Source organism: Macaca mulatta, chromosome 9 (assembly GCF_049350105.2).
Source record: "Macaca mulatta isolate MMU2019108-1 chromosome 9, T2T-MMU8v2.0, whole genome shotgun sequence".
Lineage (NCBI taxonomy): Eukaryota > Metazoa > Chordata > Mammalia > Primates > Cercopithecidae > Macaca > Macaca mulatta.
The window spans coordinates 98,299,062-98,323,227 of record NC_133414.1 but is presented as its reverse complement, the minus strand read 5'-3'; the positions used below and the strand labels follow the sequence as shown (position 1 = coordinate 98,323,227).

Here is a 24,166-nt window from a genome sequence, read left to right as displayed (position 1 = left end):
TCGTATTTACTCATTTCTACAGGATGGTATTAGCACAGAAAAGATCTTCTGATTTCGCTGTTCTTTGTAATGAATAAAATATGTGGGAAATGTGAAGAACTTATGTAAGCCCTGTTGTCTTGGTCTCACTGAAGAGCTTTAATTTTATTCTTACTTTATAATCCAGGAGGTGTCAACTGGCCCCATGGCACTTTTCATGGACTTTATACTTTATAGAGACCAAGGACTTCAAAGTCTGTTAGGAGAACATTAAAAATAAAGGCCCAAGGCTAGCAAACTTGAACATTACTGTTTCCTGTGCCACTACAATGATGTACAGGGAAGCATGTTTTCTTAACATTCAAGCATAATTTAAAACCACTCTGCACCAACAGCAAATTATGTATTGTCCAGACTGGAGTGCAATGGCGCGATCTCGGCTCGCTGCAACCTATGCCTCCCGGGTACAAGTGATTCTCCTGCCTCAGCCTCCCCAGTAGCTTGGATTACAGGCACCCACCACCACGCCCAGCTAATTTTTTGTATTTTTAGTAGAGATGGGGTTTCACTATGTTGGCCAGACTCGTCTCAAACTCCTGACCTCCTGATCTGACCACCTCGACTTCCCAAAGTGCCGGGATTACAGGCATGAGGCACTGTGCCCGTCCAGCATATCATATTTATATTCTGAATTTTCACATATTAGACGCCAGAGTTTTCTTATAATATTATTTGGATATATTTTTATTTTCCAATTTTTATGTAAAAGCCATCTCTTGGATGGAAGTACAACTTTAGTTTAACTTCTATTTCATATTTTTTGTAACTAAAATACAATATATTTAGTTTTTATCTGTTGATAATCTTTACCCTGTCTTGAGGCAGAATGCAAATTCCTTTTTTTTTTAAATTTAATTTTCTGAAATCTGGGCATAGTGGGAGAGAATTTATAAAAGAAAAAAGAAATCAGATGCTCAGATGAAAACTGCTTATTTGTTTTTGATGCAAATCAGTGAATAAACTAAAATCTGGAAAAACTGAAAAATAATTTTGGACATTAGTACCATTTAGAGATATTTAAATTCAAAAGATAAATGATTTAGGACATTTTTGGAAGGGACAAATTATTCATAGATGGTCCCGATTCATTAGGAATAATATTTTTATAGGAATTAGATTCCTAAATTAATTTATTGCTGCTCAAGACTGTGTTGAACTCCACATCCTTTTAAATATTTTAAACCTATTAGGTGTCTTTATAAAAAGTCCTTCAGTAATAAAAGAATGGTTAACATAAATGTGTTAAGAAACAAAAGCTTTTTTTAAAGATTCAAGATAAAGTTTATATTTTTATAGTTTCCATTTAAGAAGTTTATTTAGTTTACGTTTTCATTTTTCTAAGCAGTGTATATAATGTTTTCATTTTTTATAATTGGATTTGTGCTGACAGAGTCAAACATTTACCCTGTTCCTCCTATAATCAAAGGCATATTAATAACTCTAAGGTGAAAGGCAAACTATACGGCCAGGGAGCCTATTAAAGTTAGCCGGCAAGCAATGAGATGGAATCCATGATGTTGGACTTCTAACAAGAGCTCCAACCAAGTAACATAACATGGTTTTAAAGAATTCTACTTTGTCTTCTCTCTCTTAGACAGATTCTGGGCCATAATACATTTCAGTTCATTAGAAGAGAACAAACACAAATAATATATACGGACAATCGAAAGAAAATACCAACTAATAAATAGTTGCAACTATACAAATCTTTCAACTTCATGGCAAAGTTTTATCCATGTCGGAGGGGATGAGACACTTAGACTGACCTAAGAGTGCTTTGTGGAGAAACTGAGTTGGCAGTGGTGTTTACAAGGAAGGCAGGCACTTGGATGACTGGAGAGAAGGAACACCTTGCCTTAAAAAAAAAAAAAAAAAAAGATACCCCTCATTGTGGCAAAAGCATTATAGAAGCCTAAGAGAATGGCAAATTCAATGATGAATAAAGTTAAACATTTTGTGTAAAATATTAGAAGTTTATTCTGCTAACTAGTGGTTATTAATCTTTTTTTTGTGCTGGGGCCCCTTTGGAAGTCTGCTGTGTATGGACCTCATTTCAGAATATTTTTAAGTACATAAAATGCACTACTTTCAACTACCAAAGCAACTATTTATATTGAGAATCAATAACTAAAATAATATAAAATAAATTTGTGATTTGCTAATAGATGTTATTTCTATTTAACACATTAAATAATAAGACCTAACAGTATGTCTAATAACTACCATGAGTTTGAGGAAGTGGTGAGCATAAGCAATGTTTAAAGTTACTTGCAACAATTGTCATATAGTAAGTAAACTTTTTTTATTGCTGACAATATCCATAATACTCTTAAACTAATGTGGTTTGTTACTATCGTTTGCTACCACAGTTCAACTAGAGGTTAGTAAAAATAACAATGTATATATTATTTTTCTTATCCAAGTTCACAGATCCCTGAGTTCTATTAGGGTAAGAACCTCTGAGCTAGACCATGAGGTTTGAGTAAGAGAAAGTCAGAGATGAAGACTCAAACTCAGGTTAATTTAGATAAGATCTGTATTCATGGAAATACTAGACACACATTCCTAGCAATATGAATCTGACTCCAGAGAAACTAGTTTGAACTCCTTATCAGGGAGATACTTTATCAGAATTATATTCAATAAATTATTCTTTTCTCTTTGTAGTATAGTTTGATAGCAAAGAATCCAGGTCAACAAGGGCTTAAGGTAGAGTTTCAGTTAAGAAATGGATATACTTGTGTGGATTAACTGTGCTCACAATAAGTATTTGTATCAACAATTGCATGAATTAAAGATAATTTGGTGTTCTTTGAAAGTGAGGTTGGGAAGGGATGGATGGTAATTTTGGAAGGCAGATAAGGTTATTACAGTTGGTGAAACATGTTGTAATTGTTCGAAAGGGAGTAGGAGAAAATTACTGAAGGAAGAGTATGAAGTCAAAGCATCTCTAACTTTTAATCTTTTCATAAAAGATATTATGATATTAATGGCGTTAGTGACAAATCTTATATTTGAGCCATTACTATGTACCTGTGCTAATCCTTATTTTTAACCACTTTATTGAGATATAATTCACATGCCATACAATTTACACATTTAAGGTGTTCAAATCAGTATCTTTTAGTGTATAAACAAACCTGTGCATTCATCACCACAGACAAATTTAAAATATTCTCCTTACCCTAAAAAGAAACTGTAGCTGTTATACTCAATTTTTCCACTCCTCCCAGTCGTAGGGAACCCTAATCTCCCATCTGTCTCTATACTGTAGATTTGGCTAGTCTAGACATTTTATATAAGTGGAATTATATTACTGTGGGTAGGACTTTGGTACTATGTTGAACAGAAGTGGTAAAAGTGGGCATCCTTGTCTTTTTTCAGTTCTCAGGGAGAATGCTTTCAAATTTTCCCCATTCAGTGCTATGTTGGCTGGGGGTTTGTAATAGATGGCTTTTATTACCTTGAGGTATGTCCTTTTCTATGCTGATTGTGTTGAAGGTTTTAATAATAAAGGAATGCTGGTTTTGTCAAATGCTTTTTCTGTGTCCATTGAGATGATCATATGATTTTTGTTTTTAATTCTGCTTATGTGATATATTATATTTATTGACTTGCATATGTTAAACCATCCCTGCATCCCTGGTATAAAACCCACTTGATCATGGTGGATTGTCTTTTTCATATGCTGCTGGATTTGGTTAGCTAGTATTCGGTTGAAAATTTTTGCATCCCTGTTCATCAGGGATATTTGTCTGTAGTTTTATGTTGTTGTTGTTATGTCCTTTCTTGGTTTTAGTATTAAGGTGATATTGGCTTCATAGAATGAATTGGGAAGGATTTCTTCTTTCTATATGTTTTGTAATAGTTTCAGTAACATTGGTACCAATTAATCTTTGAATGTCTGATAGAATTCAGCTGTGAACCTAACTGGTTCTAGATGCTTTTTCTTAAATTACCATTTCAATTTCACTGTTTGTTATTGGTCTGTTCAGAGTTTCTATTTTTTTCTGGTTTAGTCTAGGAGGGTTGATATTTCCAGGAATTTATCCATCTCCTTTAGATGTTCTAGTTTGTGCACATAAAGGTGTTCATGGTAGCCTTGAATGATCCTTTGTATTTCTGTGGTATTGGTTGTAATATCTCCCATTCCATTTCTAACTGAGCTTATTTAGATCTTCTCTCTTCTCTTCTTCATTAATCTCACTAATGGTCTATCAATTTTGTCTATCTTTTCGAATACCCAAATTTTTGCTTCATTCATCTTTTGTATTTTTTTTGTTTGTTTGTTTGTTTCAATTTCCTTTAGTCCCACTCTGATCTTTGTGATTTCTTTGATTCTGCTGGGTTTGGGTTTGGTTTGTTCTTGTTTCTCTAGTTCCTTGAGGTGTGATCTTAGGTTGTATATTTGTGCTCTTTCCGACTTTTTGATGTAGGCTTTCAATGCTATGAACTTCCCTCTTAGCACTGCTTTTACTATATCCCAAAGGTTTTGATAAGTTGTGTTCTGCTATCATTCAGTTTGAATATTTTTTAAATTTCTATCTTGGTTTCATTATTGACCCAAAGATCATTTAAAATCAGATTAATTTCCATGTATTTGTATAGTTTTGTGGGTTCTTTTTGGAGTTAATTTCCATTTTTATTCCACTGTGGTCTGAGAGGATACTTGATATAATTTTGATTTTGTTAAATTTATTGAGATTTATTTAGCAACCTGACCTATGTTCCATCTTGGAGAATATTCCAGACAAGAGAAAAAAATAAAGGGCATCCAAATTGGTAAAGAGGAAGTCAAATTGTTGCTGTCCATTGATGATATGGTTGTATACCTAGAAAACTCTAAAGACTCATCCAAAAAGCCTTGGATATGATAAGTGAATTCGGGAAAGTTTGAAGATACAAAATCAATGTATACAAATCAGTAGCACTGTTATACACCAACAGCGACCAAGCTGAGAGTCAAATCAAAAACTCAAGCCATTTTACAATAGCTGCTCAAAAATAAAATGCTTAGGGATATACCTAAACAAAGAGGTGAAAGATCTCTGCAAGGAATCTTACAAAACACTGCTGAAAGAAATCAACAACACAAACAAATGGAAACACATCCCATGCTCATGGATGGGTAGATGAATATTGTGAAAATGACCATACTGCCAAAAGCAATCTAAAGATTCAGTGCAATTCCCATCAAAATACCATCAGTATTCTTCATAGAACTAGAAAAACAAAAACAAAAACAAAACAAACAAACAAACAAAAATCTTAAAATGTATATGGAACTAAAAAGGAGCCTGCCTAGACAAAGCAAGGCTAAGCAAAAACAACAAGTCTGGAGGCATCACATTACCTGACTTCAAACTATACTACAAGGCTACAGTTACGAAAATAGCATGGTACTGGTATAAAAATAGGCCACAGACCAATGGAACAGAATACAGAACCCAGAAGTAAACCAAAATTCTTACAGCCAACTGATCTTCAACAAAGCAAACAAAAACATGAAGTGGCAAAAGGACACTTGTATTAGTCTGTTTGCATGCTGATAATAAAGACATACCTGAGACTGGGTAATTTATAAGGAAAAGAGGTTTAATTAGCTCACAGTTCCACATGGCTGGGAGGCCTCATAATCATGGTGGAAGCAAAAGAAGAGCAAAGTCATGTCTTACATGATGGCAGGCAAGAGAAACTGAGAGCCCAGTGAAAGGGAAAACCTCTTATCTAACCATCAGATCTCATGAGACTTATTCACTATCATGAGAACAGTATGGGGGAACCACCACCATGATTCAATTATCTCCCACTCAGTCCCTCACATAACACGGGAGAATTATGGGAGCTACAATTCAAGATGAGATCTGGATGGGGAGAGAGCCAAACCACATCATTCTGCCCTTGACTCCTCCCAAATCTCAGGTCCTCACATTTCAAAACCAATCATGCCTTCTCAACAGTCCTCTAAAGTCTTAACTCATTTCAGCTTTAACTCAAAAGTCCAAAATTTTAAGTTTCATCTGAGACAAAGCAAGTCCCTTTCATGTATGAGCCTGTAAAATCCAAGCAACTTAGTTATTTCCTAGATACAATGGGGGCACGGGCATTGGATTAATATACCCATTCCAAATGGAAGAAATTGGCCAAAATGAAGGGGTCCTAAAGGCCCCATGCAAGTCTGAAATCCAGCGGGGCAGTCAAATCTTAAAGCTCCAAAATGATCTCCTTTGACTCCATGTCTCACATCCAAGTCATGCTGATACAATAGATGGTTTTCCATGGTCTTGGGCAGCTCTGCCGCTGTGGCTTTGCAGGGTACAGCCTTCCTTCTGGCTGCTTTTACAGACTAGTGTTGAGTGTCCGCAGATTTTTCAGGTGCGCAGTGCAAGCTGTCAGTGTATCTACTATTCTGAGGTTTGGAGGATGGTGGCTGATATGGTTTGACTGTGTCCCCATTCAAATCTCAATTTGAATTGTATCTCCCAGAATTCCCATGTGTTGTGGGAGGGACCTAGGGGGAGATAATTGAATCATGGGGGCCAGTCTTTCCCATGCTATTCTTGTGATAGTGAATAAGTCTCAAGAGATCTGATGGGTTTATCAGGGGTTTCTGCTTTTGCTTCTTCCTCATTTTCTCTTGCTGCTGCCATGTAAGAAGTGCCTTTTACCTCCTGCCATGATTCTGAGGCCTCCCCAAGCCACGTGGAATTGTTAAGTCCAATTAAACCTTTTTGTCTTCCCAGTCTTGGGTATGTCTTTAACAGCAGCATGAAAATGGACTAATACAATGGCCGTCTTCTCACAGCTCCACTAGGCAGTGCCCCAGTGGTGACTCTCTGTGGGGGCCTTCACCCCACATTTCCCATCTGCATGGCCCTAACAGAGGTTTCCCATAAGGGCCCTGCTCCTGCAGCAAACTTCTGCCTGGACATCCAGGCATTTCCATACATCCTCTGCAATCTAGGCAGAGGTACCCAAACTTCAATCCTTGACTTCTATGCATCTGCAGGCTCAACACTACATGTAAGCTGCCAAGCGTTGGGGCTTGCATCCTCTGAAGCCATAGTCCAAGCTCTACCTTGACCTCTTTAGCCATGGCTAGAGCAGCTGAAATGCAGGGCACCAAGTCTCTAGGCTGCACATAGCAGAGGGTCCTTGGGCCTGGGTCACAAAACTATTTTTTCCTCCTAGGCCTCCAGGCCTGTGATGGGAGGGGATACATCAAAGGTCTCTGACATACCCTGTAGATATTTTTCCCATTGTCTTGGTGATTAACATTTGGCTCCTCATTACTTATTCAAATTTCTGTGGTCAGCTTTAATTTCTCCTCAGAAAATGGGGTTTTCTTTCGTATCGCACAGTCAGGCTGCAAATTTTCTGCTCTGTTTCCCTTTTAAAACTGAATGCTTTTAACAGCACCCGAGTCACATCTTGAATGCTTTACTGCTTAGAAATTTCTTCTGCCAGATACCCTAAATCATCTCCCTCAAGTTCAAAGTTCCACAAACCTCTAGGACAGGGGCAAAATGCCACCAATCTCTTTGCTAAAACATAGCAACAGTCACTTTTACTCCATTTCCCAACACATTCCTCATCTCCATCTGAGACCACGTCAGCCTGGACGTTATTGTCCATATCACTATCAGCATTTTGGTCAAAGACATTCAACAAGTTTCTAGGAAGTTCCAAACTTTCCCACATTTATCTATATTCTTCTGAGCCATCCAAGATATTCCAGCCTCTACCTGTTACCCAATTCGAAAGTCACTTCTACATTTTCGGGTATCTTTACAGCAGCACCCAACTCCTGGTACCAATTCACTATATTAGTCTGTTCTCATGCTGCTAATAAAGACATACCTGAGACTGGGTAATTTATAAAGAAAAGAGGTTTAATTGACTCACAGTTTCACATGGCTGGGGAGGCCTTATAATCATGGTGAAAATGAAGGAAGAGCAAAGTCATGTCTTACATGCTTGTGGACAAGAGAGAATGAGCCAAGTGAAAGGGGAAATCTCTTATAAAACCATCAGCTCTCATAAGACTTATTTACTACCAGGAGAACAGTATGGGGGAAACCACCCCCCATGATTTAATTATCTCCCACCAGGTCTCTCCCAAAACACATGGGAATTATGAGAGCTTCAATTCAAGATGAGATTTGGGTGGGGACACAGCCAAACCTTCTCAACACACTATTCAATAAATGGTGCTGGGATAAATGTCAAGCCACATGTAAAAGAATGAAAGTCATCTCTCACCTTATACAAAAATTAACTCAAGATAGATCAAAGACTTACATGTAAGTCCTGAAACCATAAACATTCTAGAAGATAACATAGAAAAAAAACAAACAAAAACAAAACAAAACAACAACAACAAAAAAACAAAACTCTTCTAGATACTGGCTTAGGCAAAGAACTCATGACCAAGAACCCAAAAGCAAATGCAACAAAACCAAAAATAAATAGATGGGACCTAATAAACTAAAAAGCTTCTGCACAGCAAAAGAAATAATCAGTATTGTTTAGACAACCCAGAGTGGGAAAAGATATTCAAAAACTATGCTTCTGACAAAGGACTAATATCCAGAATCTACAAGAAGTTCAAACCACCAAGTACAAAAACAAATAATCCTATGAAAAAGTGAGCTAAGAACATGAATAAACAATTCTCAAAATAATATATACACACTGCCAACAAACATGAAAAAATACTCAACATCACTAATTATTAGGAAATGCAAATGAAAACCAGGATGAGATACCACCTTACACCTGCAAGAATGGCCAAAATAAAAACAATAAAAACATATTAAATGTTTTTTTTTTTTTCTTTTTTTTTTTTTGAGACGGAGTCTCGCTCTGTCGCCCAGGCTGGAGTGCAGTGGCGCGATCTCGGCTCACTGCAAGCTCCGCCCCGCCGGGTTCACCCCATTCTCCTGCCTCAGCCTCCCAAGTAGCTGGGACTACAGGCGCCCGCCACCTCGCCCGGCGAATTTTCTTGTATTTTTAGTAGAGACGGGGTTTCACCGTGTTAGCCAGGATGGTCTCGATCTCCTGACCTCGTGATCCGCCTGTCTTGGCCTCCCAAAGTGCTGGGATTACAGGCTTGAGCCACCGCGCCCGGCCTTAAATGTTTTTATTTAAAAACATTTTGGCATGGATGTAGTGAAAAAGAAGCACTTTTACACTGCTAGTAGGAATATAAACTAGTACAACCCGTATGGAAAACAGTATGGAGATTCCTTAAAGAACTGAAAGTAGATCTACCATTCAATCCAGCATTCTCACTACTGAAGATGAAAAGAAGTCATTACATGAAAAAGACACTTGCACACACATGTTTACAGCAGCACAATTTGCATTTGCAAAAATATGGAACCAGCCTAAATGTCCATCAATCAATGAGTGGATAAAGAAAACGTAGTATATATACACCATGAGTTACTACTCAGCCATAAAACAAAATGAAATAATGACATTTGCAGCAACCTGGATGGAGTTGGAGACCATTATTCTGAGTGAAGTAATTCAGGAATGGAAAAACAAATATGTTATGTTCTCACTTATAAGTGAGAACTAAGCTATAAGGACACAAAGACATGAGAATGATATAATAGACTTTGGGGACTCAGGGGGAAGGGGGAAAGGGGGTAAGGAATAAGAGACTACACATTGGATGCAGTGTACACTGCTCAGGTGATGGGTGAACCAAAATCTCAGAAATCACCACTAAATAACTTTTCCATGTAACCAAAACCTACTTGTTCACCAAAAATTATTGAAATAAAATAAAATACCAAACATTTATGAATTATATAACATGTGGTTCTTGTGAATGACTTCTTTCACTTAGCATATTTTTAAGGATTATTCACATTGTAGCATGTATCAGGAGGTCATTATTATGACTGAATACCATTCTATATTTTGTTTATTCAATCATCAGTTGATAAAGCTCTTCTTACGCATTACTTTAGTATACCATCTATCTTGACTGCCAAGTAGAGGGTTGTTCAGCAGTTTTCTTTTACCCTCAGTTTTTCTTTTTAAAATATATCTTGACTCCTCCTTATTTTGTCCTCAATGGTGCTGGAGGACAAAGGTCATCATTCTCTGTATGGGTAGTGACTTTCAAAGAAAGTCCTCTCACCCTCAACCTGCCATTTGTACAGTGGCTTTTGAGAAAATAGGTTTAAAAGCATTATTTTTCATCTTGTTAAGTAGATGTTTAGTATTTTTTGCAGAGTATGTGGTTATTCTTCATTTTAGTTTGTTCTCTGCTTTAAAACAATGTGCAGGTAGATAAGTGCTTGCTGTATACTCTGGAGAATCCTAACCTCATAAAAAGTGAATAAATACATATATCATGTCAAGTGCAGATATTTTAAACTGTCAAGTAACAAATCTCATGGTAGGAAATGTATTATACTACTGGGTGAAGTAAGTTATAGTCCAGAAATGCTTTTAATAAGTGGAGAAGGCGGTTGATACTTTGAATTATTGTTGTTTCTATTGTTCTGAATGCTATATGAAATGAAATTAAAATGTAGTCATAAGGCTTTCACACAAGCATGTTCATAGGAGTAGTGACGAACATTTTGACTAACATTTTAACATATCCATCAATGAGTATTTGCTAACCCTCTTTTTTTTATAATGAGACATGTTATTAATTAAATAATTGTTCCCTCAATTAGTTTATGCTAATATTAACAGAAAGCTTTATCACATACAAAGATCTTTCACATAAATTTTACATATTAATACTGTGAAGCAGGTAGTTATTATTCTCATTGTGTTGTTGCAGAAACTGAGTGCCAAAAGGTCCAAAGCATCCAAGAGCAGTGAGGCCAAGATATCTCCTTAGAACTGATTTTGTTTCCTTTTTCTGCCTAAGAGCCATGACAACGCTAAACAAATGGACTTAGAAAAAAGACACATAATCTCTGATTGAAGCAATATCTTGTTGACAGTATAGTTGACCCTTGAACAACATAGGATTGAGCCTCATGGGTCTACTTATATGTAGGTATTTTTAACCAAACATGGATTGAAACTACAGAAACCCACACATAAGGAGAATTGACTGCGATATTTGAGTATTCATGGACTTTGTTATACATAGGGGTTATGCAAGCAATCCCCAGGTATATTGAAAGAATGACTGTATTCACTTTTCTAATACCTTGAAATTTAGATGAAATTGGATTTAGTATTCATTTGCCATCTTGTGAAATGATCCTAAGATATATGCAAATTCCTGAGTCCTTAGTTTCTCATATTAATATAATTTGCACAGTTACTCCAAATCTCCTGTCTTTTAACTTTCCTCATCATTCCTTCATCATATCCTGACCCCTCTATTCTTTGGCATACCTAAGCAATAGATCTTCCATCAAGCTTTCGTCTTCCCCCAAACCCCTCACATAAGAAATTAATATGAAACAGACTTTACTAATAATTCAGAGAGAGGGGTAGGACATTCATTCTGGCAACAAATAACTGGATACTGTACATTAGACATCCTGTTTACCAAAAGTCTTTCAGTCTCTGAAATATGAGACTTCTGACCTCTTCTCTGTAACCTCTAGCTTCTTCATTGTTCCTGTATTTTTATGACTCTGCTCTTTTTCCCTTCTACATTTTATGAACCATGACCTAGAGGCCTGCTTTTCCCCACTTAAAACTGCTTCTCAATGTATTTTACTTTTTAAAAAGAAAGAAAATTTTCTCTTGAAAAACTATTCAACCTATATATTCTTTGTCTTGCTATATGTATTATCTAATTCAATTATCATAACCCTATGAAATAAAATACTATTATCCCAAATCTGTAGTGAGGTAATCTATGCACAGAGAGATCGATAAGTTATCTAAGTTTACACAGCCAGTCAATGGTGAAGGCAGGATCTGAAATTCTCAAGTATATGTGGAGAAAGGATGTTATTCTAACATCAGTAGTGTCTTCATAAGCTTAGAAATTTCTGTAATTACTTCTATTTCAGGTGACATCTGCTGGGGAAAATTATTCAGTAAAGTAACTTTGTGGCTTTATTCAATCTGCTGGCAATGTGGTTTAGTTAAATATGCAACCTGATGCTGCCCTTTTATCTAGGTTGTAATTTACATTTGGTGGAAGTTAATATGATAAATAGTGGAAGTCAAAGTTTTCCCTTCACATATAGAGTATTTTGTATGCTCATGGATTGTTGTTTACATGAGGACTTCTCAACTCTGGCACTACTGACATTCTGGGCAGAATAGTTCTTTTGTGTGGGGGCACTATCTTCTGCATTATAACTGCAGCCCTAGCCTCTACCCACTAAATGCCAGAGGACCCCCCCTAGTTGTGACAACCAGGAATGTTTCCAGGTATTACCAAATATACCCTTGGGGGTAAAATTGCCCCCAGTTGAGATCTGTTGCATTATATTACAAACTCACTCAAGCTTAATATTAAAGCATAACAAAAATAAAAATCATATTAAGACTGCCCACAATTCTGATAGTGGTTGTAGTACTCTTGCCATTTGCCTGCCTCTAAGCAATTACGGAAATAGCCATTCATTCTTTAGGCTAATTGAAGGTGCTCATGTACTATAGAAAAAAATAGAGCAAGAATGTATTACACATTGCTGGAATTAAGCTTAATATACTTGACTTAATTAAGACAATTAAATTGTATGTTCAGCTCTCATTTATTTAGGGGATGATTAGTCTATTTTCCTTTCTTTTTTGTGGGTGCACACTGAATCTATGGCCTGTCTTTAGCTTGCCTCATTACTGGAAATTGAAATCAGTCCACAAACACTTATCTAGTGCTTGCCATGTATTTTAAGTGGTAACATTTCAAAACATAATGCATAGAAAGATTATGGAATCATGATGCTGGGGAAGGATGTTGTGAACTCCTCTCAGAATCCTGTTCATTGTCAGATAAATGACTGAACCATACAATAGGTTTAGTATGTTCTCTTTTCCTTAAATATCTCCAAGGACAGAATTGCAGCAATGTAAGTTGCTCATTCCAGACTTTCATTCTGATGGTTCAGATGATTCTCTATATCTAAATATTCAGATTGCTTAAATTTCAGTCTGTTTCCTCATAGAAGTTTTCTTTGTGAATATGTATGTATGCCCTATGACCTCAGAATGAGAAAAATTCTGAATTTGAGATACCTTGAAAGTATGTTGACTCTTTTTTTGCATAAATGAGATTTTTAGTTTTGGATAGCTTATTACATTTTTAATTCACAGTCAAGAATAACTATAATGGTTTTAGTTCATATGCAATATGTATTATAATCTGTTGTAATTTAGTATAATGAAAATTGTGTCAAGTGTGTTTGTAGCAATCATGACCACAAGGGAAATCAGATTTGCCTAATTTAAGGAGAAGCAAAAGTCTTCACTCATGTAGCTTCAACCTCAACTACCCTTTTCCTTCTCACATTGTTTCATTCCATTTGGATAACTAGTTCTTTTGGGCACCCTGTAAGAATTGTTGCTATGATGATCTCAAAGAAAAGTGACTTCTTTGAATGAGAAGCTTGGTTCTAACTAAAATATTCTAAGAGCATGATGGTCTTAGAAACTATGAATACAAAAAGGTTTAGAAAAAAACCTAATACATATATATGTGTAATGAGAAACTACTAAGCAAGATACGTAGCCAACTAGGAGTAAAACAAACTAAAATAGGGCTGTTTCTCACAGGCTTTATTCAATGAACAAAGAATGATTTTCAAACATTCAGATTAATACTGTGAAGAGTTAACACATCGTCTAGGGGGTAAGAGTTCAGATCCAGAGAGACTTTATCTATTCAGATTCGAAAGCAATCTTAAACTGACAACTGATAAGGCAATGACACACTGCCATTCTTTAATTCAAGAACAAAATTTCATCTCACAGTGCAGTCATCCTTTTCCTTCTTACAGTGGCTTAAGAAAGACATACATAAATGACTAACAAGTAGTACAGGTCTAAGGGAGATATCTAAGTGTATAGTCTGTCCCTGGGAATTGGATGGCTTTTCCCCATAGGTAGCCCCATAGCAGCCTCATCAATTTCTACTTTCTTACTGGGTGACAGCACCCCCCTCCATCTAAAATGACCCTGCAAGGCAAGTTTGATGTAACAGTATGCCTAATCTATTAAGAAAGATCCACCGATGAACCCCATCTCCCAGAGGAAATTACATCCTCGCTGGTGACAGCACAGCCCCACTACCAGAATGCTGAAAGTTCCTTTTGAATCTAGCAACTGTAGAAGCCCTTATACAGACTCTAACCTACAAAATCATGAAGGCGTAGTCAAACAGATTACAGAAGGAAAGAGATAAGAGTTCTTGTCTAGACAAGACCTTTGTTATAACACCTGTTTCCCTTTAATAGTCAATCAAGTTGTCCTGAATGTTCCAACCAAGATCTCTGGAATTAAGCACAGTGATTATAATCAGGTTGTTGCCAGCTATTCTATTTCTGCCTGCCAGTAATAAATCTCTAAGCTGATTCTACTTATCATGAAAGTCCGTATGGCACAAAACCACAGGTTAGTGGAAAACTCATCAGGATAAACAAAGCCGGGAGGTTCTGAGTCTCCCGGAGAACTCAGTTTCTTCCATTATTTATAGGGCCTTATAAAAGATAAACAAAGGTGTAGATATGCTATAATGGGATCCCTTAATACTTACCATCTTCCAAGGGTGGTACGTGTATAGTGGTGCCAAAAACCAGAAGATTGATTGCTTCTCAAAATGACAAGGTTTAGGACTTATGACTCAGCTCATTCCAGAGCATAAATGGGCATATGTTGCCTGAAGTAAAATTTAAAAGTGCATTCAAGTTACCATGATACATTTTTCAATTATTCACGACAATGCCAGGAGCAATAAAAGAGCTAAATAAAACTATAATTAACCCTTTAAACCTCATTTTAGCCAACTGTTTCAAATCTTCTCTTATGCAAACAACTTTAGCAATTTAGTAGAATTCAAATTAAAATGATTTGAATTTTTTTATATTTTTTCCTTATGAATATGGTGGTAAGAGGACACAATGAACATTATACCAATCTAGTCATATATTTTTAAAAAGTAAATATAAATAGTAAAATGCACAGAAGCAGAATACATAAATTACCACATTTTGGATTATCATTTGTTCCCCAAGTAAAAGATCTAATAGCCTCTAGTAACTGTTGGGCTTAGAGAAATTAGTAGAAACAGTCTAGAACTTAGTAAGGTGTTCAGAAAACAACTTTCTGATACTCTTTAAAAAATAAATCTTTGATTTGAAATCTAACATATTTGAAACTGAAACTAAACTGAAGTATTGAAACAATTATGAATAAATGCTAATGAATGTCTGCTTTTTTTTAACGAAATAGATATCACATTAATCAATGATGACCAGCAGTAAACTCATCAAAATGCATTTCTAAAGTTAGCAGCAAACTATAATATATAAAAACCTCCAAACTGATCTGTTTCTAAATTTGGTATGTCTTTGGCAAAAGCATGCTATATATTCAGCCTACCTGACATTTTCCCTATTTGTTTTACCCTCTTTCCCACCTAAATAATAACATATAAGTTCACCTACTTTCTATGCAAATGGAGTCAGTGTAAAACTAATCTCAGAGGTAGCCACAGAATGAAAAAGAAGAAGAAGATTAAAAAACACACAACTCCTTAAGGGAGTATAAAACTAAGGGAATGGCCTCATGACTACCTTAATACTTTAGAGGAAGAAAGGAAGTTGATTAGGTGAGATTAGGGGTAACTGGATGTAGGCAGTAAGTTTTTATTATTCTTAGCTTTCTTAAGTGAACCACACATTTATACTTGGAAATCATTTATAAATGTGTAATCACTTCTAATTTTGCTACAAGACTGGTGAGTGGCCTATTAGCTTAACTAATTTCACATATCAGACCAGTAACTCACTAGACTCTTAGAAAATTGGGATACTTCTAAATGTCTCTGAAAGAGCCTTCATTAAAGTATCCAGTGTGTCCTGCCTCCTTGAATTTGCCGTTCCCCATTCACATAACAGGTGTGAGAAAGGATACCAAATTCTGACTCAAGGTAACAAAGTACAGACACTGAGTTTTGTTTATGATTTATGGCTTTCTGTTTACTTAAAAAATGCAGTGCTTTTTGGACCAGACACCGTGGGTCACGCCTGTAATACCAGCACTTTGGGAGGCTGAGGTGGGTGGATCATGAGGTCGGGAGATCGAGACCATCTTGGCCAACATGGTGAAAATCCATCTCTACTATACTCCAAAAAAAAAAAAAAATTAGCCAGGCATGATGACGCGTGCCTGCAATCTCAGCTACTCAAGAGGTTGAGGCAGGGGAATCACTTGAACCTGGGAGGCAGAGTTTGCAGTGAGCCATGTGGTGCTAGAGCACCACTACACTCTAGCCTGGCTGAGGGAGACTCCATCTAAAAAAAAACAAAAAACAAACAAAAAAAAAGCAGTGCTTTTTGGGTCATTGTCATCTATCATATGACATCACCCTTACTTTTTTGACTACTGTGAGGATATTGAATTTCCAGTGTTTAACTTAGCCTGGAAAATATGTTTATGTCAAAACTGCTATTTCTCAAATACAATATAGCTAAGTGATTTTTAGCTATTCCAATTAATGTGAAATACAACCCTTTGTTACCAGCACTGATTATTCATATATATGAATAATTTATATACATATAGGTATAATTTATACCTACCTTATCAAAAAAATAAGTTAAACATGAGAAAATTAGGCAAATATAAGATCAGGAAAATATGTTTGAACCAGAAGTGAGCTTGTTCACAAATATTAAACTTTGGAGACTTATACAATTCTGGTTGTAATGTCATAAGAGAATAGGAAATATAATTCGTTAGAAAATTAATTGTCAGTAAGTTGAAACAGATCAGTGTTATATTAGCATGGTTTTTCAGGAAAGAAGTGGCAGTACAACTGAGTATGGTGGTCGTGGCAGTGAGGGGACATTCACTCTTTCCTATGGGGGGAATATCTGATCTTTATAAATTAGTTCTGATGTAATGGGTCCATAGATTTCCTTTAAGAAATCACTGAGCTAAAACAATAGTCCTGATGTTCCTCCTCCTTTAAAAAGAAAACTCCAAAACTGTCTAATAGAATTCTTAGTAGTGGTTTTACTCGCATGGCCCATAGGTTTCTTTCCACTGAAAATGTTTAATTATCAAACCCAAAGAGTCAGAGAAACAGACTTGTACAAATCATTTATTTATGAAAGTTCTTTAGGAATTATTCCTTTTGCTTTCAGATCTACTAATATAATTGACACTAGATCTGTAGGTCAAGAAAATTTTATAAAGTGTTGAAAAATTGTTATATATTATTCTTTGGAGTCTCTACCACTAGGCTGTAAGGGCTGAAGAAATATTACATCAAATGTTGGCCAGGCATAGGCAAATGGAGAAAATACAAAGCCATTGCATTAATCTAGGAAGATTGGTATGATTTTCTGAGCTTCTATTTTCTTCTTTGGATGTGATTTAAAAGGTTCTCTCCTCAACCCCCCATAGAGAGGGAATCTGAAAACAAATTCTTTCTCCACTGGAGGAGGGGAAATTAAAAACCTCTATTATCCTACATTGTTCTTGGTTAGTTTCTGTAGTAGATGATGGAATATTGTGCTTCAATGTCATCTAATAAATCATACCTCCATATAAATTATAATAAAATAATGCCAGTGATAAGAGCAAGCATTTATTAAGCATTTGCTATGTGCAGGATACTGTGTTAAGAATTTTACCTGCTTTATCTCACTTAATTTTGACAATCATCCAGTGAAATGGGTGCTTTTATTGTATCCATTTCACTGAGGCAAAGAGAAGTTAAGCAATTTGCCCAAGGTCACAAGGCCAGTAAGGAACAGAAAAGGGAACCAGAACTAAATTTTGGTCTATCTTTAGATGATGTACAAATTTTTTAACTTCTGTGTTATATTCTGTCCTGTCTCTCATTCTTGAGTGGTAGATGAAATTTCTAGGGGCATAGGCTTGCCACTGAAAAAAAGGGAGGAAAATGCCATGGGAACTATCTGAAGCTTATGAAAAGATGAATTGACTGTACTGATTTTGATGGGGAAGAATTTTCTTCCCTACAGTCAAGAAGTGAACCATGAGAAAGCTAGAATATTTGGCCATACCTGTGTAAGCAAGTCCTTTTAAACCTTTTGAATTGTTGAATTTGTTCATTCCTGACTAGTTTCTTTACATACAAAAGGGGCATGCATACACCAGTCAAAAATAATAAGGAGATTTTTTATGGACTTTTATTCTAATTACTGCAGAATTCTCTCTTCATTGATACTATTTATGTGAAATGTTTTTCAGGGTAGGATAATGTCCTCTGAAGGGAGAATCATGTACCACTAGTATATGGATTAAACTTAAAATAAAATATGTGTGTGTGTATATATATATATTTAAGATTTTATCTCCATAGTATTTGAAAATAATTAATCAGCACATTAAACCTCAGTTGTTACAAAGATTACTGCCTAGATAAAACCAGGTTGATTTTAAAAGTGAAGGAGTGAATTTAATGTCAATACTCTAAAAGGTTAAATATTACAGGTAGCACACAAATAAAGGAACAATTATGAAATCAAAGTATAAAGGCCTGAAGTTTGGCAAACACTGGAGGAGCATTAGTTCCTTTCAAACACAAGCTAACTCTCTTGCCAGGCATTAAGCTTCTCTTCTGTAGACTGTGGATAAATAACTTGGAGAAAAATAGAAGAGGAGAAGTCAGTCAAGAATGGACTCTGTTGCCTTTTTATTTCTACCCTGATTGTATTAGGTGATGAAATTCTTAGTCTACATAGGTATGACTTTCAAAATATATATATATATTATATATATATAAATATATATATATTTATATAAATATATATATATAATATATATTATATATATTATATATATAAAATATATAATATATATATTATAATATATATATATTTATTATATAATAAATATATATAATATATAAATATATATAATTAAAAATATATAATATATTATATATATAAAATATATATATAAATATATATATAATATATATATATATTTTCATTTCTCTCATAAATAGCATTTTTCTTACTTGCAGGTAACAATGTATACCCAGTACGTGGTGTTTCCTTAGCTTTTTTCTTCCTTTAACGTTTCATTTTCCAAGCCCTTTGTCAAACATAAACTGTCATAACACAGTTTTCTTTTCCCTCAACCCTTGTAGTTTGTTTTCTCCTACAGTCAACGTTGCAGAGCTGGGAAGCAGATAAGACAGTCTTGCCTGAGTCAGGCAAGATGTTTTAAATAAAAAGATACCAAGAGCAGAATTAACTAATGGCAAAGGGTCAAAGTAATTCCCCTCTTCATAATAACTGCCTTACTAATGAGAATTTTCAAGTATGAAATGTGCTGTAGAAAATGTACTACTTACTCAAGTTTTCTTTCAGATTCAAAATTATGTTAAAATTGGAATTACCATGGTTTACTAATAACAGACTTGGAATGATATTATGTTTGCCTGTTTGTCTCTATCTTTACTTGTTGTTTTGGATCTCATATCAAATCTTTTCAGTAGTAAATTTAAGAAAATATGTACTTTTCCTAACTTCCATATTTTGTTTCATTTCTTGCATTGCCTCTTGGTGACTTTTTTTAAATTGGTAACTGCATTTTTACAAATGAGCCTAACATTCCTCTTCACATTAAAAATGCAACAAATGAAGCATGAGAAAGAATTTATATAACATGTTTTTCCCTCCTCCTTTTTAGATGGTAAGGTTGAAGTTACAAAAGAAGGTGTGAAGTTGTGTACCATGGGTCCAGGAAAAGTGTTTGGGGAGTTGGCTATTCTTTACAACTGTACCCGGACAGCGACCGTCAAGAGTAAGACTATTTTCATATATTTAAAATATATTTAATGTCTTTTCCCTAGGCCTTTGAGATGTTAATTAAAATGCCCATTTATTTAATCTTTATAATTTTATTAGTTTGTATTTTAATTTTTGCCCCGCCATATAGCTGATATATTTGTTTTCCTCCTAAAGGTGATTGTTAACAATTGGTTTTGTATAAATTACATTTTCTTGCTGATTTCTGAGAATTATCCTTTAATCAATAAATTCTCATAGTTAGGATTTTTTAAATGATATAATTTTATACATTTGAATCAAATAAGAGCAAGTCTTTTTCTTTTCTCTCTTTATAGTGTCAGGATCATATTTAAGAAATTTTTACATGTCTGTCTATTTTGGGTTATATTCCTCACATAAATTCCACTTGTTTACTCAGTGGTTTAGAAAAATTAAGAGGAGAAATGTCCTTCATCTCATTCAAACATCATTGAGTAAGATATCTCCTGAATTCTAAAACTGCATCTGAGGGTATTTTTGCCTTCAGCTGCTCATCAAGCTGTATATTATAGCATTTTTCTTCTCTACTGATTGAGCTTATTTTAAATCAGGGCAATAAAGCAGCTTGTTTCCCTAATTTTACATGTATGTGTATATATGATTTCTCTAGCAACTTTTGTTGCTTGGCAGAAGCAGCTGCAATAGTTAGAAGGAAAAAGATTTTTTTTTTTAATCTGCTTCCTGAGTAAGTATATAATGACTGTATAACAAACAGAGCTGAATTCAAAAGTCAACAATGTAAGGTTCATTGCATCTTTAGGCAAATGTATGTATTTCATGTTTGAAAAGTCTTTCTGATACATTTTCCTGTGGTTGATTTCAATCACAGATTACTTTGATTAGATTTTGTCATTTAAAAAAAATGCTATTGGCAAAATGACAAGTACATTGTGAATTTCAATTAGTTTTATCTGGATCTCATTGACTACTTTTTGTATTAGTTTTTTCCTTCAGAAGTGCAGCATATAACTGATAATATAACAGTGAAATTGGATTTAAAAAAACATAAGAATGCATGGCCAGCTGGAGTCCCAGAAATTGTCTTATGCGTCTTATTAGTGAATCACCTTTTTATTCATTGGATTCACTGTAACATCAATTGTAAATGGGCCCCTTTTAGGATGAGTCTTCCTTGGCATTTGATTCTTGATCTCTGAAAGCACAGGACTCTTGATTGATAGATGCTGCCATGTTTTTACTTCAAGTGATCATTCAATTACATAGCTCAAAGAATGAGACTCAGTGAACCATAATAGAATCTGCCACAACTTTTACTTACTTAAAAAGAACCTTAACTATAGAAAAGAATAGTCATGGCTCCATTAAGTGAAACTGGTTTTACAATCATGCTTCATTTTCATGAGAAATATATTCCTTTTCAGATAAAAAAAAAAAGACCAGAATAGCATATTTTGATGATATCTCAGAATTATAAGTAGTTTTTTTTGTTTTAAAGTATTTAACATCTTTATATATTTCAGGCTTGATACTTTAATCTAACTGAAACTACAAAATTTCCAAAAGCCAACAGTTGGTAATAACATGGTAGTTAATCTTATGAAACATGGAATTTTTATTAAAGAAATATTTTAAATAGTTTATTTACATGAATTTTACAGCAAAGATTTTTAATGATTTGTTTGCTTCATAAACATCAGTTTTCTTATTAGATTTCTATATAGTGATGTTCATCTGCACAACATCTATTGTACTCTTATTTGGCAAATTTAAATAGACACCATGAATCTAATTCAACAAGAAGCTGCTAGATGTTGAATGCAAATTATAAGCCTAACTCTTTTGGGGTCAGAGCATCCATCATCAAGGGAAATGAGTAATGGGACATGTTCTTCTTTAACACAGACTCAGAGAAAGCTGAAGAATGCATCTGTGCATGTGTGCGTATTTGTTTCTTCACAGTCCCTTCTTAAGATATAAAAGTTGTGTTGACAAAAGAGCCTAGAGTTGGTGGTGTGCAAATATATACCTGCATTTATAGGTACAGAGGTTTTGTGCATGAATCAGAAACAATATCTGTGAGCAACTGTTTCTTCCAAATGTTTCATAAGCAGTATGAAGTATGAATAATGATTGTTTATTGTTTCAGGACTTTTTGTCATGCCACCTCTGCTATCTAGGGAGATTGTACTTGTGACTGTAGTCCTCAAGCGCCATTTTTTTCTATATATTTTAATTAAACCTTCAGGTTAGATATGTTATGATTCTAATTAGCTCACATTGTGGATGCTACTTTTACAAAATGACTACAGGATATAACTCCCAATGCTATCTTATTCTTTACATGTGATAAAAACATGTCTTCAAATTTATTTGTCTTTTAAGGTTCACTTATTTCTTAGTGTTCAAGATTGCATCAACTTGTCCATTTTTTCCTGTCATCGTGTCATTTGTAGTATCAAATGACAGGAGTATTGACCATTTGGAGTATCATTCAAAATGGATTCATCCACTTGGGCGTACTAGTCTAATTCTGAGGGGAATATTTTTCTACACAATAGCTGACCTATCCAAGCTTCTTCTTTCTTACATACCTTGGCTTTTGACCTCCTTAACCCTAACATCACCAACTTTCGTTCATGATTGAAAATGTTGGTGATCCTTTTTCTTTTCTATTTTCCTTGATCAGCCTGAAAGTTATCTGGCATCTTAATGCGTTTTATTTTCACAGTAGTAACTAAATCCTAGGTAGCATTCAATAGTTTTTCAATGTACATTACTTGTTTCCTGTTCAGGAGAGCAGTTTTTGCAAGTGTATCAGGAGTGAATAAATATATTTCAGTGACTTCGCTAGCTAATGAATATGATCAGAACACCTGTGTTTTTTTCTTCTAAACTTACCTTATCAAGAAGTAGTTTTCTTATTAAAACTCTATATTGACATATGCTATAAAATATGATTTTAAGCTTGTTCATAGTGATCCAACAGAAAGAAGCACCATGGTAGTTTGAAGCAAGCTCTTTGGTTTTCATCTGGGAAAAAAAATAAATTGGCATTCTTCTGAAAATAAATAACATTTATTTTCAGTGGTTATCATGATAGCACAAGGAGGAAGATCTCATAGCACCAGGAAGAATATTTTTTAAAAATCAAAACCACAGTGATATACAAAGAAAAAAATTCTGGTATGATTCAGATCTATATTCATAGTCTACCTCTGCCTTATAAAATAACTATTGATTTTTCCCTGAGGAATGAAGAAATAAAAATATATAAAATTAACATTATATTGGAAACCAGAATTTAACAAGTCTTGAGTTTGTTCATGGCTTAAATAGCCTCAAGTTTTCTTTATTAACTGTGATCTGAAAATGGCCACTTCGTATCTTTCCAGTCACAAACATTCCCAGTGGCATGGGGATGGGAAAAGAATCACTTGTTAGAATTGGTTTCCACAGCACCAATTAATGTTTCCAGTATTGATTTTTAAAAATGTTTTCGAAATATTTTGACATTGTCTAGTGAAAGGAGTTTGATCATCCATTTTCAACCCCACAGGGGCAAGAATGTCTCACATGTTGTTTGAATACCCCTTACTTACTCAGTCCCCACACCTGGAAGCAGATCATTATCACGTTTTCCTAAAGTGTCACTCCTGGGTGTGATTTCACTTTTACTACCCTCACAGCTACAGCAATATCAATTTGCACTTACCCTGGGCCTTGCTTCTGTGCCCAAAGTTCTTCAAAATAACAAAAATGGAGAAGTTGAAGTTACTGGAAACCTAAAAGGAAAAGGCGTTTCATTTACAATGAGAGGAATTCAGTGACATGTGTTGTACTGGGGGTATTTTTGCCTGTAAATATTAAATTGAAGCCCTGCTTCTCTTACTTTGAGTTTCAGCTCACAGTGCCTCGAGACCTTTGGTCATGTATTATTCAAATGGTCTCGTTCAACTATACTCCAATGAAACCCAATAAAAAGCATTTTTCAGGGAAATATCTTGATGCCTGGTCAATATAATCACCACGGAAAGTTATCTACAAAGAACATCTATGGTGGATGTGGTAGATATTTTATGACATTACTTGGGCAAAATATCTAATTATTTCTCCTTAAATTGTTAATAACAAGTATTTAGTTTTTTTCTTTATTAAAATACTTCATTACTAATGCTAAAGAACCTAAA

General features: G+C 34.9%; 1 protein-coding gene across 2 annotated transcripts in view; it reads left to right on the top strand.

Annotated features, from left to right (window-relative positions):
- Positions 1-24,166, top strand: part of PRKG1 (protein kinase cGMP-dependent 1) — a 1,342,028-nt gene that overhangs the window by 480,773 nt on the left and 837,089 nt on the right. For both annotated transcript variants that reach the window (XM_001099261.5, XM_001099460.5), the window contains exon 3: positions 19,879-19,992. In XM_001099261.5, coding sequence (XP_001099261.1) covers positions 19,879-19,992 — 114 coding nt within the window. The remainder of the gene's footprint in view (positions 1-19,878; positions 19,993-24,166) is intronic.